The 21,955-nt window shown below is 43.9% G+C and overlaps 1 protein-coding gene across 3 annotated transcripts in view; it reads right to left on the minus strand.

Annotated features, from left to right (window-relative positions):
* LOC144602426 (uncharacterized) overlaps positions 1–21,955 on the minus strand; it is an 83,012-nt gene that overhangs the window by 52,410 nt on the left and 8,647 nt on the right. For all 3 annotated transcript variants that reach the window (XM_078415542.1, XM_078415543.1, XM_078415541.1), the window contains exons 2-10: positions 20,347–20,412; positions 17,964–18,110; positions 15,503–15,649; positions 13,370–13,492; positions 11,225–11,392; positions 9,376–9,561; positions 7,926–8,048; positions 4,018–4,131; positions 450–780 (exon numbers count right to left, since the gene is read on the minus strand). In XM_078415542.1, coding sequence (XP_078271668.1) covers positions 450–780; positions 4,018–4,131; positions 7,926–8,048; positions 9,376–9,561; positions 11,225–11,392; positions 13,370–13,492; positions 15,503–15,649; positions 17,964–18,110; positions 20,347–20,394 — 1,387 coding nt within the window. In that variant the 5' untranslated portion in view covers positions 20,395–20,412. The remainder of the gene's footprint in view (positions 1–449; positions 781–4,017; positions 4,132–7,925; positions 8,049–9,375; positions 9,562–11,224; positions 11,393–13,369; positions 13,493–15,502; positions 15,650–17,963; positions 18,111–20,346; positions 20,413–21,955) is intronic.

Genomic DNA, 21,955 nt, shown 5'->3' on the forward strand with positions numbered 1-21,955 from the left:
TGTGCTTCCTGTCAGCCATTTGGCAGACTCTCACGAATGCTTCTCAAAGTATTCTTTTCTTGAATCCTTTAAACATCACTATCTTCTGATCAAGGAATCTGACCAGGACACCCGAGTGAAAAAAACTTAGATTACATGCAACTTTTCCTGACCACTGAATGCACCAACCCGTTTACCAACCAATTAAGTATATTTTTAAGCATGATCAGTGATAAAATATGGGAATTACAGCAACCAATTTGCATAGACAAGATCTCATGAAGTTAGAGATGAGATAATTACACGGCAAAACAAAAATGAAGTGATAATTTGTCATTAAAATGCACTCCATTCCTCCAATGCTAGAATATTTTAATGCAAACCTACTCCCTGCCACATGACGACAGATGTACAAAGTGGAACATTTATGGTCTACCAAAAATATGAACAGGTCAACTTTGAGTAATTACCTTCCAGTTCTCCAATCTTCCATTTAGCGTAATAATCTAAAGGAGCAGTTGCCTGTTCTGCAGGATCTGCAGGGAGCTTGTGAGGTTGTAAAAGTTCCAGTTCTTTCTGAACTTTTAAGCAGCATTGATCCTTCTGCGATATCTGTTCTTCATGTTTCTCCTTGATTTCATGCAACTTAGTGCTGTGTTTTCTTTTGGCATTTTTCAAATCTGCCTCGTTTCTTTCCATCAGATCTCGGACCTGGGCTCTCATGATGTGCTTCTCGGCGTCAAGCCTGGCCTCGAGATTGTCTTTTTCTAACTGAAGCAGCCTCATATTTTCAACCACCTCCTAAAAAATTAAAAATAGCCAAATTAAACGAAAGGGACTTTCGTGAGCCTTAAGCTTAAAATGATGCAGCTTTCCAAAGTAACATTAAATGAATGAAATGAATAAGCCAAGCAGATAAGCAAGAAAAGTTGAACCTGTCAAAATGGAATTGTCAAGTAGTCATCAAAATTAAAACAGTTATAATAATAATAATATTCATTTATTGTCATTGCAACGAGTACAACGAAATTAAAAAATAGCCAATCCTGACGGTGCGTACAAACATATATGCAATAAATGCAAAAACAAATAAATACAATTATATTAAGTACAAGATTTTTTAACGGTGTTGCCTAGTGCAAAGGTAGTGTTCAGTTCTCGTATGGCCCTGGGGTAAAAACTGTTCTTAAGTCTGTTTGTTCGGGATTTGATCGACCTGAAACGTCGACCAGAGGGCAGATGAACAAACAGACGGTGGCCGGGGTGGGATGGATCTTTTATTATTTTGCCTGCTCTACTGAGGCAGCGTAGACTGAACAGGTGCTCCAGGGAGGGCAGTGAGCAGCCGATGATCTTCTGGGCCGTCGTGATGACCCTCTGAAGGGCCTTCCTGTCCTTTTCTGAGCAGCTGGCATACCATGTGGTTATACAGTATGCCAGCACACTCTCGATGGAGCAGCGATAGAAGGACAACCTGAGCTTCTCCTGCAGGTTGGTTTTCCTGAGGATCCTCAGGAAGTGGAGTCTCTGCTGTGCCTTCTTTACTGTGGTGATGGTGTTGGTAGACCAGGTAAGATCCTCTGCGATGTGCGTACCCAGGAACCTGAAAGCGGGTACCCTTTCCACACAGACCCCATTGATGTAGAGTGGGTCGTATTCTACACTGGTTTTTCTGAAGTCAATTATAAGTTCCTTTGTTTTGGAGGAGTTCAGGACAAGATTGTTCACTGAACACCATGCTGCCAGCCTTTGGATTTCATCCCTATAGGCTGTCTCATCTCCTCCTGAGATGAGTCCAACCACAGTCGTGTCATCCGCGAACTTGATGATGGTGTTGGTGGGATGGGTGGGGGCGCAGTCGTGAGTGTAGAGGGAGTAAAGGATGGGGCTCAACACACAGCCCTGTGGTGAGCCGGTGCTCAGTGTAATGGTGGAGGAGAGGTGAGGGCCTATTTTGACGGTCTGGGGGCGGTTGGTCAGGAAGTCCTTGATCCATTGGCAGATGGTTTGGGAAAATCCAAGGTCAGAAAGTTTGGTGACCAGTCTGCTCGGGATGACCGTGTTAAAGGCAGAGCTGAAGTCGAGGAAGAGCATCCTCACATAGCTCCCCTGGTGTTCAAGGTGGGTCAGTGCAGTGTGAAGAGCAGTGTCGATGGCATCCCCTGTAGACCTATTTGCTCTGTAGGCAAACTGGTGTGGGTCGAAGGTGGGTGGGAGGCTGGCTTTGATGTGCTGCAGGACCAGTCTCTCGAAGCACTTTGTGATGACCGGTGTGAGTGCTACCGGACGGTAGTCGTTAAGGTCGCTGATGACAGACTTTTTCGGCAGTGGGATGATTGTGGCGGACTTCAGGCAGGGAGGGATGGTGGATTTTAAAAGGGACAGGTTGAAGATTTTTGTGAAGACCTCAGATAATTGGTCTGCACATTCCCTCAGCACTCTGCCCGTCACACCATCGGGGCCTGCAGCTTTCCTGGGATTCACTGCTCTGAGCACGCGCTTAACATCATACTCCTGCACAGTGAAGGTGTTGCTGTCAGGTGCTGGAGAGGGTGTTATGTCTGCCACTGTAGCTTTCACCTCGAAACGAGCAAAGAAACAGTTAAGTTCCTCTGCCAGCGAGGCGTCGCCGTCGGCAGTCGTGCGGTTGCTGGTCTTGTAGTTGGTGATGTGCTGGATGCCTTGGGTCATTGTTGGTAAAGTGGTCCTCAATCTTCCTCTTGTAGGACGCATAAGGTCATAAGGTCATAAGTGATAGGAGCAGAATTAGGCCATTCAGCCATGCCATTCAATCATGGTTGATCTATCTCTCCTTCCTATTCACCCTCCCTGATACCGTACTAATCAAGAATCCTCCTTCCCAGATCTCCCTCTATCTTCCTGTCTCCACCTATATTTTTCCTTTGTCCCGCCCCCCTGACATCAGTCTGAAGAAGGGTCTCGACCCGAAACGTCACCCATTCCTTCTCTCCCGAGATGCTGCCTGACCTGCTGAGTTACTCCAGCATTTTGTGAATAAAAAGAATCTATATATCTCTGCCTTAAAAATATCCATTGACTTGCCCTCCACAGCCTTCTGTGGCCATGAATTCCACATATTCACCACCCTCTGACTGAAGAAATTTCTCCTCATCTTCTACCCAAAGGAACGTCCTCCAATTCTGAGGCTATGACCTCTAGTCCTAGACTCTCCCACTAGTGGAAGGGAAAATGAAGAACAATATAATCAGTAGTGACGCTGTCGCATTATAATCAAGGGTTCATGTGTTGTTGGCATCTTAAATAGCAGATCTCTCCTGATCTTGGTCACGGCTGAAAAACATTGGTGGCACAGATCGGCAATGCCAACTTGCGTATGGCGTGCACAGCCTAGTTGTAGGTCAAGGGTGGACATCCAGGCCAGGGCTGCATCAGTTGCTGGTTGGATGGCATTGATGCCACCAGGGAAAAGCCTCAGTGAGCAGTCATTCATTCACAATGTGTGGGATGGTCTGGTCTGGATATCCGCAGTCTGTAATCCCCCACTTGTGCAGGTGATGGATGGGCTATTCTTGCATGGAGGGTGCGGATCCTGTTCAGGGTTAGCCATTGCTTGCGATGGAGGTCAAATCCCGATGTTTTCACTGTGGGGTCTGTGATGATCTCTCCGTTGTTGGTGTTGGCATCTTTCCAAGCTTTGCAACCTTCACGTGGTCCACCCTGCTTCGACTAATGCAATCAACTCGGCGTGCACAATCTAATAGATGTAGCAATGCCAACTGCCTGTCATAACCAGAATGACAATGCCGCAAGGCTCCACATACACTGTGATTCGGCATTATAATCGATCATAAAAGGGTTGATGGGCTTATTTAGAAAAAAAGAATGGGGTGATTTATACAAATAAAAGATTCTAATCTTTTCATATTTACAGATTTGTTCCAAGAGGCTCCCTACGGTTTTTGTTTCACTGCGGGTTGCAACAGAATCCCTTAGCTGGTTGCAGTGATCTTTCCCTGTAATATAGATTCACACAGCAGCAAACAATGATTTCCGTACCTTTATCTGCTGATCCCTCCCATCGAGCTCTTTCTGCAGCACATCCACAACTTGTGTCCTTCCAAACAGCACCTCTTCCTTTTCATGGAGTTTTTGCTTGAGGGCTTTCAACAACTGAGGAAGTTAACAAGTGATCAATACTTCCCAACAGTGATAAAAACTGGGCAACATAGAATGGAAATCACACACGCACAACACTTGTTGTGATTCAAGTGCACCAATAGTTAGGTCTTCTATTCCACCCTGGTATTAAGACATTAAAATTATCATTCATGAAATTAGGGGATGAAATCATTCATTCGCATTGGTCAATGGTCCTTTATTGTCACGTGTACCGAGGAACAGTGAAATTTGGTTTATCATAGTCATACCAAAAAAGCAACAAGATACAAAACTACATAAACATTTCAACATAAAGAGCCAGCACAGCGGCGTGTGAGAATCCCCAGGGCACACAGCATCAGCAGAGACCCACAGCCATCAGTTCAATGTCCGGGCCACACACACGCTCCTTTACCGTGATGTGACCAGAGTTGTACCGACCGCTGTCACTCTCTCTGCAGTCCCTGTCAGCCTGAACAGTCAGAAAGCCGTCCACACTCGCACCAGACTCCGGGATGTTCTCAGAGCGCGATGTCCCCGCAAACACCGAGATCACTGCACTCACGGCACTCTCCCCGAGTCCCCACCAGCGCAGGCAGCACGGCCATCTTGTTTTTCGGCGACCTCACACTCCCCACTGAGAATCATTTTTACCTTCTTCCTCCTTTTCTCCCGCAGTCGGGGCGGTCGAAACATCCGCAGTCGGGGGGATCGAAGCTCCTGCAGTCGGCGATCAAAGCCCCCACAACGGGGAGATCGAGGTGACCGCAATCTGGGCGGTCGAAGCTCCAGCAGTTGGAGCTCCCTAAGTCGACCCCAAACAAACGTACTACCAGCTCTACAATGTCAGGCCACAGTGCGGGTGGAGATACAATATGGAAAAAGTCGCACATCCGTCGAGGGAAGAGATAAAAATGTTTTCCCCAACAACCCCCCCCCCCCCCCTCCACCATAATACAAAACTAAAGAAACGCTAAAACATACAGACTAAAAACAAACAAAAGAAGGGACGAGACAGGCTGTTAGTGGGGCGCCACCTGGTGGTCTTTAGTCACCCGTTCACTTGAAACTGCTGACTGTCTTCACAAAATTGCATACAGTGAAATGTCAAAAAGGACAAAGAACTTGTCTGCTTGTTTCATCGACGGTAATATCCAGCGTAAAGACATTTTTAATGGTTACCTGATCAAAAAAGCATGAAGTGCAGGCATTAAAATCCACGTACAAGATGTTGTGGACGAGGGATATTCACAGAACTACTCTAGCTCACAGGAGCAGTGCCGAAGATAGACACAAAGTGCTGGAGTCACTCAACAGGTCAGGCAGCATCTTCAGAAAAAAAAGGACGGATGATGTTTCAGGTCGGGGTCCTTGTTCAACTGAGTTGCTCCAGGACTTCTATCTTTGGTATAAACCAGCATCTGCAGTTGTTTTGCTTCTACATTCTGCAGGAATACCTATTCAGTCCATCAGGTCATAGAAAACAGAAACATAGAAAATAGGTGCAGGAGTAGGCCATTCGGCCCTTCGAGCCTGTACGCACCGCCATTCAATATGATCATGGCTGATCATCCAGCTCAGTAACCTGTACCTGCCTTCTCTCCATACCCCCTGATACCTTTAGCAAAAAGGGCCACGTCTAACTCCCTCTTAAATATAGCCAATGAACTGGCCTCAACTACCTTCTGTGGCAGAGAATTCCACAGACTCACCACTCTCTGTGTGAAGAAATGTTTTCTCATCTCGGTCCTAAAAGACTTCCCCCTTATCCTTAAGCTGTGACCCCTGGTTCTGGACTCCCCCAACATCGGGAACAATCTTCCCGCATCTAGCCTCTCCAACCCTTTAAGAATTTAAGGTCCATTCTGCTTTTCATTGCGATCATCACTGGTCCAATGTAAACATTCACCCAGTTTATCATGGAGTCGATCCCCTCTGTCTTGAAAACATTCTAAGATTCTGCATTGTCTACACTTTGACAAACATAGTTCCAAACACTTAAGCCGTTGTCAGAGAAACAAAAATGCTGATGCCTTACATGGGCAACTGCTTATTTAAAGCACAGGGCGGTTTACTAGGTTAATTCCCGGAATGGCGGAACTGTCGTATGTTGAAAGACTGGAGCGGCTAGGCTTGTATACACTGGAATTTAGAAGGATGAGAGGGGATCTTATCGAAACATATAAGATTATTAAGGGGTTGGACACATTAGAGGCAGGAAACATGTTCCCAATGTTGGGGCAGTCCAGAACCAGGGGCCACAGTTTAAAAATAAGGGGTAGGCCATTTAGAACGGAGATGAGGAAAAACTTTTTCAGTCAGTGAGTTGTGAATCTGTGGAATTCTCTGCCTCAGAAGGCAGTGGAGGCCAATCCTCTGAATGCATTCAAAAGAGAGCTAGATAGAGCTCTTAAGGATAGCGGAGTCAGGGGGTATGGGGAGAAGGCAGGAACGGGGTACTGATTGAGAATGATCAGCCATGATCACATTGAATGGTGGTGCTGGCTCGAAGGGCCGAATGGCCTTCTCCTGCACCTATTGTCTAATTGTATATTTTTCAACAATGACCCGGATCTACATTTTTCCCTCAAGAAGCAACATGTTTATAGACAATAGACAATAGGTGCAGGAGTAGGCCATTCAGCCCTTCGAGCCAGCACCGCCATTCAATGCGATCATGGCTGATCACTCTCAATCAGTACCCCGTTCCTGCCTTCTCCCCATACCCCCTCACTCCGCTATCCTTAAGAGCTCTATCCAGCTCTCTCTTGAAAGCATCCAACGAGCTGGCCTCCACTGCCTTCTGAGGCAGAGAATTCCACACCTTCACCACTCTCTGACTGAAAAAGTTCTTCCTCATCTCCGTTCTAAATGGCCTACCCCTTATTCTTAAACTGTGGCCCCTTGTTCTGGACTCCCCCAACATTGGGAACATGTTTCCTGCCTCTAATGTGTCCAATCCCCTAATTATCTTATATGTTTCAATAAGATCCCCCCTCATCCTTCTAAATTCCAGTGTATACAAGCCCAATCGCTCCAGCCTTTCAACATACGACAGTCCCGCCATTCCGGGAATTAACCTAGTGAACCTACGCTGCACGCCCTCCATAGCAAGAATATCCTTCCTCAAATTTGGAGACCAAAACTGCACACAGTACTCCAGGTGCGGTCTCACCAGGGCCCGGTACAACTGTAGAAGGACCTCTTTGCTCCTATACTCAACTCCTCTTGTTACGAAGGCCAACATTCCATTGGCTTTCTTCACTGCCTGCTGTACCTGCATGCTTCCTTTCATTGACTGATGCACTAGGACACCCAGATCTCGTTGAACTCCCCCTCCTCCTAACTTGACACCATTCAGATAATAATCTGCCTTTCTATTCTTACTTAGTTTAGTTCAGATACAGCGCAGAAACAGGTCCTTCGGCCCACTGAGTCCACACCGACCAGCGATCCCCGCACATTAACACAAGCCTATGGTCATTAGGGACAACTTACACTGATACCAAGTATACAAACCCAAGTCAATTAACCTATAAACCTGTACGTCTTTGATGGGTGGGTGGAAACCGAAGATCTCGGAGAAACCCCACGTGGGTCACGGGGAGAACGTACAAACTCCGGACAGACAGAACCCATAGCGGGATCGAACCCGGGTCTCTGGCTCTGCAAGTGCTGCAAGGCAGCAACTCTACAGCTGCGCCAGCGTGCCATCCGACACAGTGCCTCCTCACCCAACCTCTCAATATTTGTCAGAAACTTGTATACTTTAATAGTTTCCATTTTAATTCTGAAAGCATATTTACTTGGTCAAAATCAGCACTGGCATCTGATTTGGCAGCCAAAAGGAAAAGCTCCTGTTCATGCTTCTGTATCTGCTCAGTAAGCTTATTCTCCTTTGCTTGAATCATTTCTTGAAACACACGAATCTGAAACAAAAATTCCATTATAAGGCAATGCAACACACGATGAATTCTGCTGTTAAAAGCAACGGTAAAGAAAACAGAGCCGTATTTATAAACGGTACAGCAACTTCAATCAGAATACACTGGAATTTAGAAGTGTAAGAAAATAACTGCAGATGCTGGTACAAATCGAAGGTATTTATTTCACAAACTGCTGGAGTAACTCAGCAGGTCAGGCAGCATCTCAGGAGAGAAGGAATGGGTGACGTTTCGGGTCAAGACCCTTCTTCAGACTGATGTCAGGTGGGCGGGACAAAGGAAGGATATAGGTGGAGACAGGAAGATAGAGGGAGAACTGGGAAAGGGGAGGGGAAGAGAGGGACAGAGGAGCTATCTAAAGTTGGAGAAATCAATGTTCATACCACTGGGCTGCAAGCTGCCCAAGCAAAATATGAGGTGCTGCTCCTCCAATTTCCGGTGGGCCTCACTATGGCACTGGAGGAGGCCCATGACAGAAAGGTCAGACTGGGAGTGGGAGGGGGGCTTGAAGTGCTCAGCCACCGGGAGATCAGGTTGGTTGAGGCGGACGGAGCGAAGGTGTTGAGTGAAACGATCGCCAAGCCTGCGTTTGGTTTCGCCGATGTAAATAAGTTGACATTTAGAGCAGCGGATACAATAGATGAGGTTGGAGGAGGTGCAGGTGAACCTCTGTCTCACCTGGAAAGATTGTTTGGGTCCTTGGATGGAGTTGAGGGAGGAGGTAAAGGGACAGGTGTTGCATCTCCTGCGGTTGCAGGGGAAAGTGCCCGGGGATGGGGTGGTTTGGGTAAGAAGGGACAAGTGGACCAGGGAGCTACGGAGGGAACGGTCTCTGCGGAACGCAGAAAGGGGAGGGGAAGATGTGGCCAGTAGTGGGGTCCCGTTGGAGGTGACGGAAATGTTGGAGGATGATTTGTTGGATGAGAGGGGATCTTATTGAAACATATAAGATTATTAAGGGATTAGACACGCCAGAGGCAAGAAACATGTTCCCAATGTTGGGGAGTCCAGAACCAGGGGCCACTGTTTAAGAATAAGGGGTAGGCCATTTAGAACGGAGATGAGGAAAACCTTTTTCATTCAAGAGAGTTGTGAATCTGTGGAATTCTCTGCCTCAGACGGCAGTGAATTCTCTGGATGCTTTCAAGAAAGAGTGAGATAGAGCTCTTAAAGAAAGCAGAGTCAAGGGATATGAGGAGAAGGCAGGAACGGGGTACTGATTGTGGATGATCAGCCATGATCACAGTGAATGGCAGTGCTGGCTCAAAGGCCTCCTCCTGCACCTAATTTTTATCAGCGGTTACGCACTCACATTTTTCATGTACATTGCTTCCTTCTCTTCATATTGAATTTTCTCTTTGTTTAGCTGGTCCTTGAGACTGGTTGTTTGTTCCTGGAAAAGACTGGATCGTTCTTCACTCTCCTCAACCTTTCTGGTCAGACTGCGAACCGTTGACTGCAATTCACTGATTGAAGTTTCCTGCGTTTCAACCTTATCCTGCTCCATCCAAAAGAAATACAGCAATGTTGATAATACTTCAAATCTGGTCATATCCACAGTAGTTATTACATGTGCACTAAACTGCTTCAGTGTTAATGCCTGTCCATTCAATGGCAGTAAATTGCTCAAACTTGAAGAGATGGGAAGCTGGATAGGAAGGCCTTGTAAAAATATACTGTTGCAAATAATTGTGGAAAGGGGTTTAATAATTATACAACAAATAATTATAGTAGCACACATGCATAAAATGTTAATCCTCTCAACATTACAGTTAAATTTTAAACAGAGAACTAACTAGACACTAATCTGACATTGCCAGTTGATCGTATACATTTCACAAAGTAACCTCGATAGAAAATGTTCAAAATTCAAGTATCACATTCTTTTAATATGCTAAAGATCAAAGAAAAGTAAGTAACCTCCTTGACTTAATACTATAAATTGACAATCTGTTATCACAGGATAAATGAAGTAGGACCATGCCTCTTTTATTTTTCTACACTGCTTTTCACTGTACTGTTTTCTTTTCCACCTACCTTTCTTTTTTCACAGCAAAGAATTCAATGATTTTCCTTCGTCCCGTGTTATTTTTGCCATTTGACCTGAACATACTTAAAATCCTTTAAAATGTGGAACATTCATACAACATACTTTTCTTTGAACTTTAACATGTTAAAAGTCTTGAACATTTTCTATCAATGTTACTCTTTACGTGATACGATTCTACCTAGGAAGAGGGGATGTTCAACGAGATCTGGGTGTCCTAGTGCATCAGTCACTGAAAGGAAGCATGCAGGTACAGCAGGCAGTGAAGAAAGCAAATGGAATGTTGGCCTTCATAACAAGAGGAGTTGAGTATAGGAGCAAAGAGGTCCTTCTACAGTTGTACCGGGCCCTGGTGAGACCGCACCTGGAGTACTGTGTGCAGTTTTGGTCTCCAAATTTGAGGAAGGATATTCTTGCTATTGAGGGCGTGCAGCGTAGGTTTACTAGGTTAATTCCCGGAATGGCGGGACTGTCGTATGTTGAAAAGCTGGAGCAATTAGGCTTGTATACACTGGAATTTAGAAGGATGAGGGGGGATCTTATTGAAACATATAAGATAATTAGGGGATTGGACACATTAGAGGCAGGAAACATGTTCCCAATGTTGGGGGAGTCCAGAACAAGAGGCCACAGTTTAAGAATAAGGGGTAGGCCATTTAGAACGGAGACGAGGAAGAACTTTTTCAGTCAGAGAGTGGTGAAGGTGTGGAATTCTCTGCCTCAGAAGGCAGTGGAGGCCAGTTCGTTGGATGCTTTCAAGAGAGAGCAGGATAGAGCTCTTAAGGATAGCGGAGTGAGGTGGTATGGGGAGAAGGCAGGAACGGGGTACTGATTGAGAGTGATCAGCCATGATCGCATTGAATGGCGGTGCTGGCTCGAAGGGCTGAATGGCCTACTCCTGCACCTATTGTCTATTGTCTTTCAATATAGAACGGAATTTAATTCAAAATTGCACGACAAAAAAAAGACCATGAACTTAAGTACCCCACAGGCTTTGTTAATAGTAAATACTCAGCTATCAAACTCATTACAAACAGAAAACATTTACTGGAATGAAACCAAATTAAGTCATGTTTGAATATAAATGCCATAACAATTTTTTGTTAATGCTCACCTTAGTTTCTTCACCAGGCTGAATTTCTTGCGGAGTTGCATAATCTGAAACAGAAGCTAACTGCAGCTCAACAATGTAAGCATCTCGATCGGCCAGTTTCTTATCCTTCTCAGCAAGCATCAGGTCCATCTCAGCACCACATGCCAGTTGGGCTTCTAGCTGTGTATGCTGCACATCAAAAATAATAGACAGAGAAAAATAGGAATATGCCTGCTCTCTTTGAGCCTGCTCTGCCATTTAATGTGATCTTATTCCCAATCTCTCCAAATAACCCCCAAAGTCTTTTTATGCATGATCTATGTATCTCAACAATTTGGCTTTCATTGCCATCCGTGATGGAGAATTTCTCAAGATCCCCACTCTCTCAATGAGGAATTTTTTGGCATCTTGATTTTAAATGTCTTTCCCCAGATCATAAGTGATAGGAGGGGAATTAGGCCATTCGGCCATTCAGTCATGGCTGATCTATCTCTCCCTCCTAACCCCATTCTCCCCATAACAGTGAGACGAGGACTCGTGATTTCAGTTTTCCCACGCTGGGGAAACATCCTCCCTACACCAAGCCTAGTGCACCTGTCAGAATTTTACATGCTTCAAGCCATTTCCTCGCATTCTTCTAAATTGTAGTGAATAAAGGTGCAGTTAATCTAATCTCTCCTGACACAACAGCATCTGCCATCACAGGACTCAGTCCGGTGAACTTCCATTGCACTCTCTCTTAGGCAAGTATATTTTTTCATAGGCAAACGGAGCCTCCAAACAATACTCCAGGTGTGGCCTTGTGAAACCCCAGTGTAATTCTCCATATTGAGTATATAAACCTCACTCAAAACCCTTTAGAGTGAAGGATAACCAATATTTCTCAGCAGCTTGGTGCATCTTCAAATCTTCTTTCAGTGTCTGATGTACAAGGACAACCAGATCCTTCTGTGCACCATGCCCAATCTATCACCATTTAAATAATACTCTGCCTTTCTGTTATGTCTACCAAAATGGATAACCTCACATTTATCCATATTATACTACATTTGTCATGTATTTTCCCATTCACTACAGCTCTTTAAAATAGTTTGAAGCTTCTTTGCACCCTCCAGAACAAGGCATGTACAAGGCTTGATTAGTAAGTTTGCAGATGGCACTGAAGTAAGTGGCATTGGTGACAGTGAAGATAGTTATCAAACTTTACATGGTCCATTGAAAGTGGTGTCACAGGTAGGTAGGGTGGTCGTACATAGGGCTTCATCAATCAGCGCATTGAGTACAGAACCTGGGACGTCATTTTACAGTTTGAGTTGCCCAAGACGTTTGGAGTACTATGTTCAGTTTTGGTCACCCTGTTTTGGGAAAGATGTAATAAAGCTGGAACGAATGTAGAGAAGATTTACGAGGATGTTGCCAGGATCAAGAGCCTGCACAGGAGACTGAGGGATGATCTTATTGAGGTGTGCAAAATCATGAGGGGAATAGGTAGGGAGGGGATAGTGTTGGGAAATCAAAAACCAGAGGACATCAGTCTAGGGTGAGAGGGGCAGGATTTAATAGGTACCCACAAGCAAATTTTTCACTCAGAAGGTGGTGAGCATTTGGAACGAGCTGTCAAGGAAGACAGTTGAAGCAGACACAATAACAGCATTTCAAAAACACTTGGACAGTGATATGGATAGGAAAGGTTTGCAGGGATATGGACCAAACACGGACAAATGTGGCTAGCTTAAATGGATCATTCTGGTTGCAATGGATGAGTTGGGCCGAACAGCCTGTTTCTGCGCTGTATGACTCTCTGACTCGTCATATCTCACGATCCCACTCAGTCTCATGACTGTCGGAAAACTTAAAAATATTACATTTGGTTCCCTCAACCAAATCATTAATATCTATTTTGAATTGCTGGGGCCCCAAGCAGTGACCCCGCCACATCCCACAACTAACTCTCACTGCCTGCTGTGCCAAAGATGATCCATACATTTCTACTCTGTTTCCTGTTTGTTAAATCAATTTTCAATCCATACCAGTGTATTAGCCCAAATCGTATGTACGCTAATCTCTTATGTAAATCTTGAGCAGTAGCTTTCTGAAAAATCAGGCTCAGTCATCTGAAAATACCAACACAACAACAAACTGAGATAACGTAAATGAAAATCTCACCTTATTTTTTAACTCTGAATCTTTTTTGGTAACCTGCGACTCCAACTCCTCGATCTTTTTCCTCAACATCAGGATTTTTCCGCGATTCGCAGCTGCATGTTCCTGGTCACCATTAGGGGATTGCTGCATGGAAGTCATACAAATGGTCCAACTACCCCTTCTCATTGTAATCATACATATTCATTCTTGACTACTTACTGTGGACTTCTATTAAACACAGTATAAAGCACAATATCTATTTTAAATTTTTTCCCCTCACACATCACAATTAAACCTAGAATGAGGTCAAATGTAAACACGCACACAACTCATTGTTTAAGCCATTGGTCACGCTCCACAGCTCTTTTATAAAGAACTATTCCACCGGTCTCACACATGGCAGCACAGTGTAGAGCTGCTGTCTCACAGTGCCGAAGACCCGATTTGGATCCTGACCTTGGGTGCTGCCTGAGTGGAATTTACACGTTCTCCCTGAGACCGCAGTGATTACCTCGGGGTATTCCCGTTTCCTCTACATCCCAAAGACGTGTAGGTTAGTAAGTTAATTCCCTCTGTAAACTGCCCCTAGTTTGGAGGAAGTGGATGCGAAAGTGGGATAACATAGAACTAGTGTGAACGGATAGTATAAGAAAATAACTGCAGATGCTGGTACAAATCGATTTATTCACAAAATGTTGGAGTAACTCAGCAGGTCGGGCAGCATCTCGGGAGAGAAGGAATGGGTGACGTTTCGGGTCGAGACCCTTCTTCAGACTGATGTCAGGGGGGCGGGACAAAGGAAGGATATAGGTGGAGACAGGAAGATAGAGGGAGATCTGGGAAGGAGGAGGGGAAGGGAGGGACAGAGGAGCTATCTAAAGTTGGAGAAGTCGACGTTCATACCACCGGGCTGCAAACTGCCCAGGCGAAATATGAGGTGCTGTTCCTCCAATTTCTGGTGGGCCTCACTATGGCACTGGAGGAGGCCCATGACAGAAAGGTCAGACTGGGAATGGCAGGGGGAGTTAAAGTGCTCGGCCACCGGGAGATCAGTTTTGTTAATGCGGATCGAGCGCAGGTGTTCAGCGAAGCGATCGCCGAGCCTGCGCTTGGTTTCGCCGATGTAAATGAGTTGACATCTAGAGCAGCGGATGCAATAGATGAGGTTGGAGGAGGTGCAGGTGAACCTTTGTCTCACCTGGAAAGACTGTTTGGGTCCTTGGATGGAGTTGAGGGGGGAGGTAAAGGGACAGGTGTTGCATCTCGTGCGGTTGCAGGGGAAAGTGCCCGGGGTTGGGGTAGTTTGGGTAGGAAGGGACGAGTGGACCAGGGAGTTACGGAGGGAACGGTCTCTGCGGAACGCAGAGAGGGGAGGGGATGGGAAGATATGGCCAGTGGTAGTGTGAACGGATGTTGGCGTGGTCTCAATGGGCCCACCGGCCTGTTTCAATGCTGTGCATCTGAACTAATCAAAAATTGTTCTTCCCCCATTGCTCCATAATGTGCTTTCATTAAGTTTCTGCTGGATCTACTTCCAGTACCTTTTCTTTTGGAACATTCCCAAATCCAGCATGCAATGTATTAAAAAAAATCATTCTTTACATTGCTTCCATTTTCTTCATCAATTATCTTTAAATCTGTGCCCCCTCTGCCACAGAGAGAGTTTCTCCATCGAAACAATTTTTTCCAAATATAAATTCAATTGTGGGGGCATGTCCTCCAAAATGCAAGGATCACAATACAAGCACTCCATGGAATCCTACATTCTTACAGCACACCAAGTCACCGTTCAGCACTTTGTGGCAAGTCTTTTAGAGATATCCTATTCTCTTCTTTCCTCATAGCCATACACTGTTTTCTTTTCAATTACATATCTTTTTCCCCAAAGTTACCAGTCAATCTGATTCTCCCACCCTTTCTGGCAGTGCACAAGAAAATAAATTCTCATACCTACTTTTGTTATATCTTTGAACATATGCTGGGTGTACCCCAAAAATGTTACAATACAATTTATATAAACTCTAACCTGGATTAAACTTTGGAGCGAACACTTTCCAAGCAATGATATTCAACACAGAATTTTGCAATGGTTTTTCCTCGATGAACTACTGGAATTAGTTAGTAGATAGCAATAGCATGAATAAAATGACAAACCTTGTGTTTCCCAGGTGTCTGCTCCTTCGAACCAGAAGCACCGCGCTGTTTCTTCATGTCTTCCAGCTGAGCTGAAAGTGATGTGATCTTTGCCTTATTCTGCAGCTTCATTTTGGAAAACTTTGCTTCAAAGGCATCCTTGTCCTCCTGCAGCAAAATAATTGTGTTGCAATTTGAACACTTGAATTTTCTACTTTGTTTCAAACACCAATGTTACTGAGAAACAATTTGGATTAATATTTTCTCAAGACTCGCTGATGTCTGACAAGCAAGATTGAGATAAGATGCCAATTGACAAGATGAAATTGAATGGCAGAACAGACCTAGGGGTTGAATGATTGTGCCTACATCAACCTTCAGGTCAGAAGGTCACCTGTGTGAAAAGATTTAGCCTCAGCTTCCCCCTTATGTTTCTATCAATTATTTTAAATCTATGCCCTCTGGTTTTTCAAGGCTCTGATCAGGGAAATAGTTTAGTTGATTGTGGTCACGTGTACCAACCGAGGTGCAGTGAAAAGCTTTTGTCTGAGTGCTATCCAGTCAAAGACTATGCATGATTACAATCAAGCCGTCCACAGTGCACAGATAAAGGGATGAAGGGTACAATGTATAATGCAAGATAAAGTTCGATTATTCATAGATGCTCCATATGCGGTCGATGAGCGTGATGGGGGAGGGGAAGACAATGGGGACCTGGTGTGGGACGGTGGGAGAACAGGGGGAACCTGGTGTGGGGGAGGTGGGGCACTCTAGTTTAGAATCCTCTGCCCAGGGGATAAGCCTGTGTTTGTTTGTTTGTTTGTTCATTTGTTCCGGTGAAGGCACTGTGCATACGGCAGCCAGCCAACAGTTGCTTGTCTTTTTCTTTTTGTTTTCTCTTTTAATGTCAAGTTTTTGTGTACCCTGTGTGTTGTGACTGTCAGCAGACCAATTTCCCCCCGGGGATGAATAAAGTCTTATCGTATTGAATGTTTATTTTCCCATGGGACCTCAATTTTATATGCCTCTGTTGTTTCCTCTCATCCTTCTATGCTCCAAAGGAAACAATCCTAATGCAGCTGCTCCTCAACTTACCGAGAGACTCATCGGAAAAACCAAAAATATCGTAGGTCGAAATGCATTGAATACACCTGATCACGTGGCTGGAGGCGAGCTGCGGCTCGCCACGGGTCGCTGCCGTTTGCACCAGCGCAAAGTCAAACTATCGTAAGTCGAAACATGGCATGGCGGGGAGCATCTGTATACACAGTATTTCCTCAAATCTACAATTTAAAGCTACAAGTTAAAGGTCTTCACTGCACCAAAGCTTTTCATTGTACCTCGATACACGTGACAATTAACTAAACTAAAATCTCTTCTGCATCTTCTCCCGTACAATTTCATCTTTGCTACTGTATAATAACGAGAACGGGAACCACTCCTTGACAATTTGAACCATTTTCTGGCACCATTCCTTTGGCAAGGGAAGGCTGAAAACATTTAGTCAGAACCTCAGCTGTTCCAACCCTTGCTTCTTTCAACTGGCTGGGAAACATTTCTGCCCGACCTGATGATTTGTCCACCAACAGAGATGCCAATTTAGCTAAATTAATGCAGTAATCCAGACATGGCTGCAATTGCATTGCAAATTTAGCAAACCTCAGTCTGCACTTGGAATCAAGCCCCAAAATGATTCAGTGGCAAAACAGACTCTCTCGTGGTCACGGTCCAACGATCATTACTGGATTTAAACAGAAAACAATGACTTCCTCAGGGTGCCAATGTTGCTTATATGGGACCTTTGTTGTTCAATTAACATTGGAATGTAGTAAACCATGTAACTAATTTGAAATCAGCCAAAATGCAATAATGTATACTAATGTGGTGGATTAACTACTTCAATTATGTTGTAAATTTCCCCGGTATGGGACGAATAAACGAATATATTATTATTATTATTAATTTTGGGATAAATACTGGAAAAGTCACCATGGAAAACACATTTCTTTCTCTAAAATATATGCCAAAATAAAATATTTTGCATCCTCCTGAGACACCAAACACAATTTAATTTAACATTTAATTTGAAAGTTGGCACTTCAAGTGCAGCATTCACTCAGTATTGTACTGTACTGGAAGCACCAGGCGTGACTTTCTGCTTAATCATTTGAGTGGGACTTTTAAACAACACTCTGCAGTCTATTTTGAAGTACAACCTTCCAAACCAGGTATGAAGCCATCCCTTCAATTTCCTTCAAAATATCTGACAAACAACGTTAAACAGTTTAACAATAGTCTTTGCTTTAGAAAATAAGAAGCATTGTTAATTACTATTGTTAAAAAGAAAACTTGCAATATTTTGGACTGGATTTTCAGTCTTTAAAGTGAAATCCAACTGCAGAAATGCAAACACAAAGTACACAGATGACAGTAATTGCTCACTCAGTGAGGGTAAAAAATATTCAACTGGAATTGATGATACCTTAAGCTGTTGATCTTTCACGTGAAGCTGGGTATCTTTCTCCCGAATTAGGTCTTTGAGCTGCAACACCAGTTGTTCATTCTGAGCCAGCTGCTCAGTTAAATCAGTCACTGAATAGTCACCCGCATTCTTAGGGGAGCTTAGTTCCTGCAGAATAATTGGTCACTATTAATAACTGCATCATAGTGAATCGGACTTTAGAGAAAACAGCATTGAAATATTCAGTGACTTGAGAAGTGCATTAAAGTGGAATGCATGGGAGCCAATGCATTTTTTTAATTGCAAGGCCTCTGCTGCAAAATTCAGTCACTCTGGAGACCCAACATGATCGGCCTTGCTTATTTTAACATGCTCAAAGGCTCTCCCACAATGATTCATATAGAGGGGGAAAAAATAGGCTAGACAGACACAACGTGCTGGATTAACTCAGCATGTCGGATGGTATCACTGGAAAAAAAGGATGGGTGATGTTTCGAGTCAGGACCCTTTTTCAGATTTGTCGTGGTCTTTTCTTGCTTCCAGATCCACCCCCTACAATCATAGAAACATAGAAAATAGGTGCAGGAGGAGGCCATTTGGCCCTTCGAGCCAGCACTGCCATTCATTGTGAGCATGGCTGATAATCCACAATCAGTAACCCGTGCCTGGTTTCTCCCCATATCCCTAGATTCCACTAGCCCCCAGAGCTCTATCGAATTCTCTTTCAAATTCATCCAATGAATTGGCTGCCACTGCCTTCTGTGGCATAGAATTCCACAAATTCACAACTCTCTGGGTGAAAAAGTTCTTTCTCACCTTAGTTTGAAATGGCCTCCCCTTTATTCTTAGACTGTGCCCCCTGGTTCTGGACTCGCCCAACATTGGGAACATTTTTCCTGCATCTAGCTTGTCCAGTCCTTTCATAATTTTATATGTCTCTATAAGATCCCCTCTCATCTTTCTAAACTCCAGTGAATACAAGCCCAGTCTTTTCAATCTTTCCTCATATGACAGTCACGCCATCCCGGGGATTAACCTTGTGAACCTACGCTGTACTGCCTCAATAGCAAGGACGTCTTTCCTCAAATTAAGTGACCAAAACTCCACACAATACTCCAGATGTGGTCTCATCTGGCCCTATACAACCGCAGAAGGACCTCTTTACTCCTATACTCAAATCCTCTCGTTATGAAGGCCAACATGCCATTAGCTTTCTTCACTGCCTGCTGTACCTGCACGCTTACTTTCAGTGACTGGTGTACAAGGATACCCAGGTATCATTGCACTTCCTCTTTACCTAATCTGACGCCATTGAGATAATAATCTGCCTCCTTTTTTTGCCGCCAAAGTGGATAACCTCACATTTATCTACATTATACTGCATATGCCATGCATCTGCCCACTCACTCAACCTGTCCAAGTCACCCTGCAACCTCCTAATCAGTCTGAAGAAGGGTCCTAACGTGAAACATCACCCATCCTTTTTCACCAGACCCACGGAGTTAGTTTAGTTTAGTTTAGTTTAGAGATATACCATTTTGGCCCACCGAGTCTGCACTGACCAGCGATCCCTGCACATAAACAATATCCTACACACTAGGGACAATTTACAATTATACCTAACCAATTAACCTTTCTAACCAGTGCGTATTTAGAGTGTGGGACGAAACGTGAGATCCTGGAGAAAATCCACGCAGGTCACGGGGAGAATGTACAAACTCTGTACAGACAAGCATCCTTAGTCAGGATCAAGCCCGGGTCCCTGGCGCTGTAAGGCAGCAACTCTACCTCTGCACAACCATTACTCCCGCAGTGTGTCTATTTTTGATATATACAAGCATTTGCATTTCTTTGTTTCTGGGAAGCAAGTCTGATTTGCTAGTAATACTGGGAAAAGGGAGAGCGTCCTGGGGAGCTGCTCAGACCAATTCCCTTTATCTTGGAACAAACTAGATGCCCATCTTTTCCAGGGTTGCTTTTACATTAGTGGCCCACCATTGCTCATCACTGCACAGGACAGAAAGTCATGAATGTCATAAACGTCCCAGGTTTACTTTGGGAAGAACATATTTTTTAAAGTAGTGAAACAATCACATTGCACAAATAAACATTTCTCGACCCCAATATGCACAACCCTTCTAATAAAAATTAGTAATGCCAATTACAAATAATAAAACATGAGAAATTCAATTTGAAATGGCTAAATTTTACTAGAGACAAAATATAACAGACAAATTAAGTTAAGCACAGGAAAAGCACGAAAAAAAATTCTAATTGAAATCACCAGCAAGTGATTGGAGTCTACACATTATTTTGTAGAAGGAAAAACAAAATTCCAAAATATATCATGAATGATCCTTTTGTAAATACAGATGCAACAACAGGAAATTGCAAAAATACTTACCCCCATCGACGCAGGGGGCTGTTCATCTGCAGAATACCATTTCCACATGGTTCTATTTTAATGTGGCTGCAAATTAACCAAAATAATAATTAAATGGAATTGGAACAGGGCAGACAAGCAGACATGATTAGTTTAACCTGGCATCATCCTTGGCACGTACATTGTGGGTCAAAGGGCCTGTTCCTGTGCTGTACTGTTCTATGGTCCATGTTCAGGAGTTTCAGTTTAGTTTGTTGTCGCGTCTACCGAGGTACAGTGAAAAGCTTTTGTTGCGGGCTGACCAGTCAGCTGAAGAAGGGTCTTGACTCAAAACGTCACCCATTCCTTCTATCCTGAGATGCTGCCTGATCTGCTGAGTTACTCCAGCATTTTGTAAATAAATACCTTCGATTTGTACCAGCATCTGCAGTTATTTTCTTATAGTCAGCAGAAGGACAATACATGACTACAATCGATCCATTTACAGCGCAATGTAAACCCACCAAAGTCTGATCAAGGATAGTCCGAGGGTCATCAAAGAGATAGATGTCATCAAAGAGGTCATCAAAGAACTTGACTTGACTTGATTTGAGATAGTAGTTCAGCACTAATGATGCAAATGATGAGATTAGCAAATGCCAGAGGGGTCCAATTGAAAGTGACACCCAATGCAAACTAGATCAGTGGCAGATAATAAAGAGACATTAAAGTGAATGGAGAGGAGGAATTTCTTTAGTCAGAGAATGTTGAATCTGTGGAATTCATTGCCACATAAGGTTGTGGAGGCCAACCAAATCAATGGATATTTTACGGTGGAGATTGATAGATTCTTGATCAGTGCGGGTGTCAAGGGTTGTGGGGAAAAGGCAAGAGAATGGGATTGAGAGGGAAAGGTAGATCAGCCATGATTGAATGGCGGAGTAGACTTCATAAAATTCATATTTATTCACAAAATGCTGGAGTAACTCAGCGGGTCAGGCAGCATCTCAGGAGAGAAGGAATGGGTGACGTTTCGGGTCGAGACCCTTCTTCAGACTTCATAAGTTATAGGAGCAGAATTAGGCCATTCGGCCCATCAAGTCGGAGTAGGCAGAGTAGGCTTGATGGGCCGAATGGCCTAATTCTGCTCTTGTAACTAAGAGAGTTGCTTGCAAGGAGGCTCACATGGCTAAGAAATAGGTTCCTTTATGTGGTTTATATATATGAATGATTTAGATTTAGTGTACAGGTTAGGATTAAGAAGTTTGCAGATGACACAAAGAGTGAGAAAACGTGGACAATAAGGTAAAGTTGTGCACTGCAAAAGGATATCAAATTAATCATCGATTATGCATGAAAGTCATCCCCATTAAGAGATATGATCTCACAGAAAGAGGCGGAGAAGGGAATTATGAGGATGTTACGAGGTTTGGAGAATATTATTGACTCATTAGGGTTTTTTCAGGTTTGGTTTTAGCTGAATGAAGATTTAATAAAAATAACTAGGTCAGGCAGATTTTAAGTAAATGGTTAAAGGATTAAAAGGGGATTAATCAGAATTTATTTTCACCCTGCTTGTGATGAGATGTGGAACTTGCTACCCAAAAGAATAGTCGCAGTGGAAACCCTCTAAGCATTGAAAAACAATGGA

The sequence above is a fragment of the Rhinoraja longicauda genome, chromosome 18, assembly GCF_053455715.1.
Source record: "Rhinoraja longicauda isolate Sanriku21f chromosome 18, sRhiLon1.1, whole genome shotgun sequence".
NCBI lineage: Eukaryota > Metazoa > Chordata > Chondrichthyes > Rajiformes > Arhynchobatidae > Rhinoraja > Rhinoraja longicauda.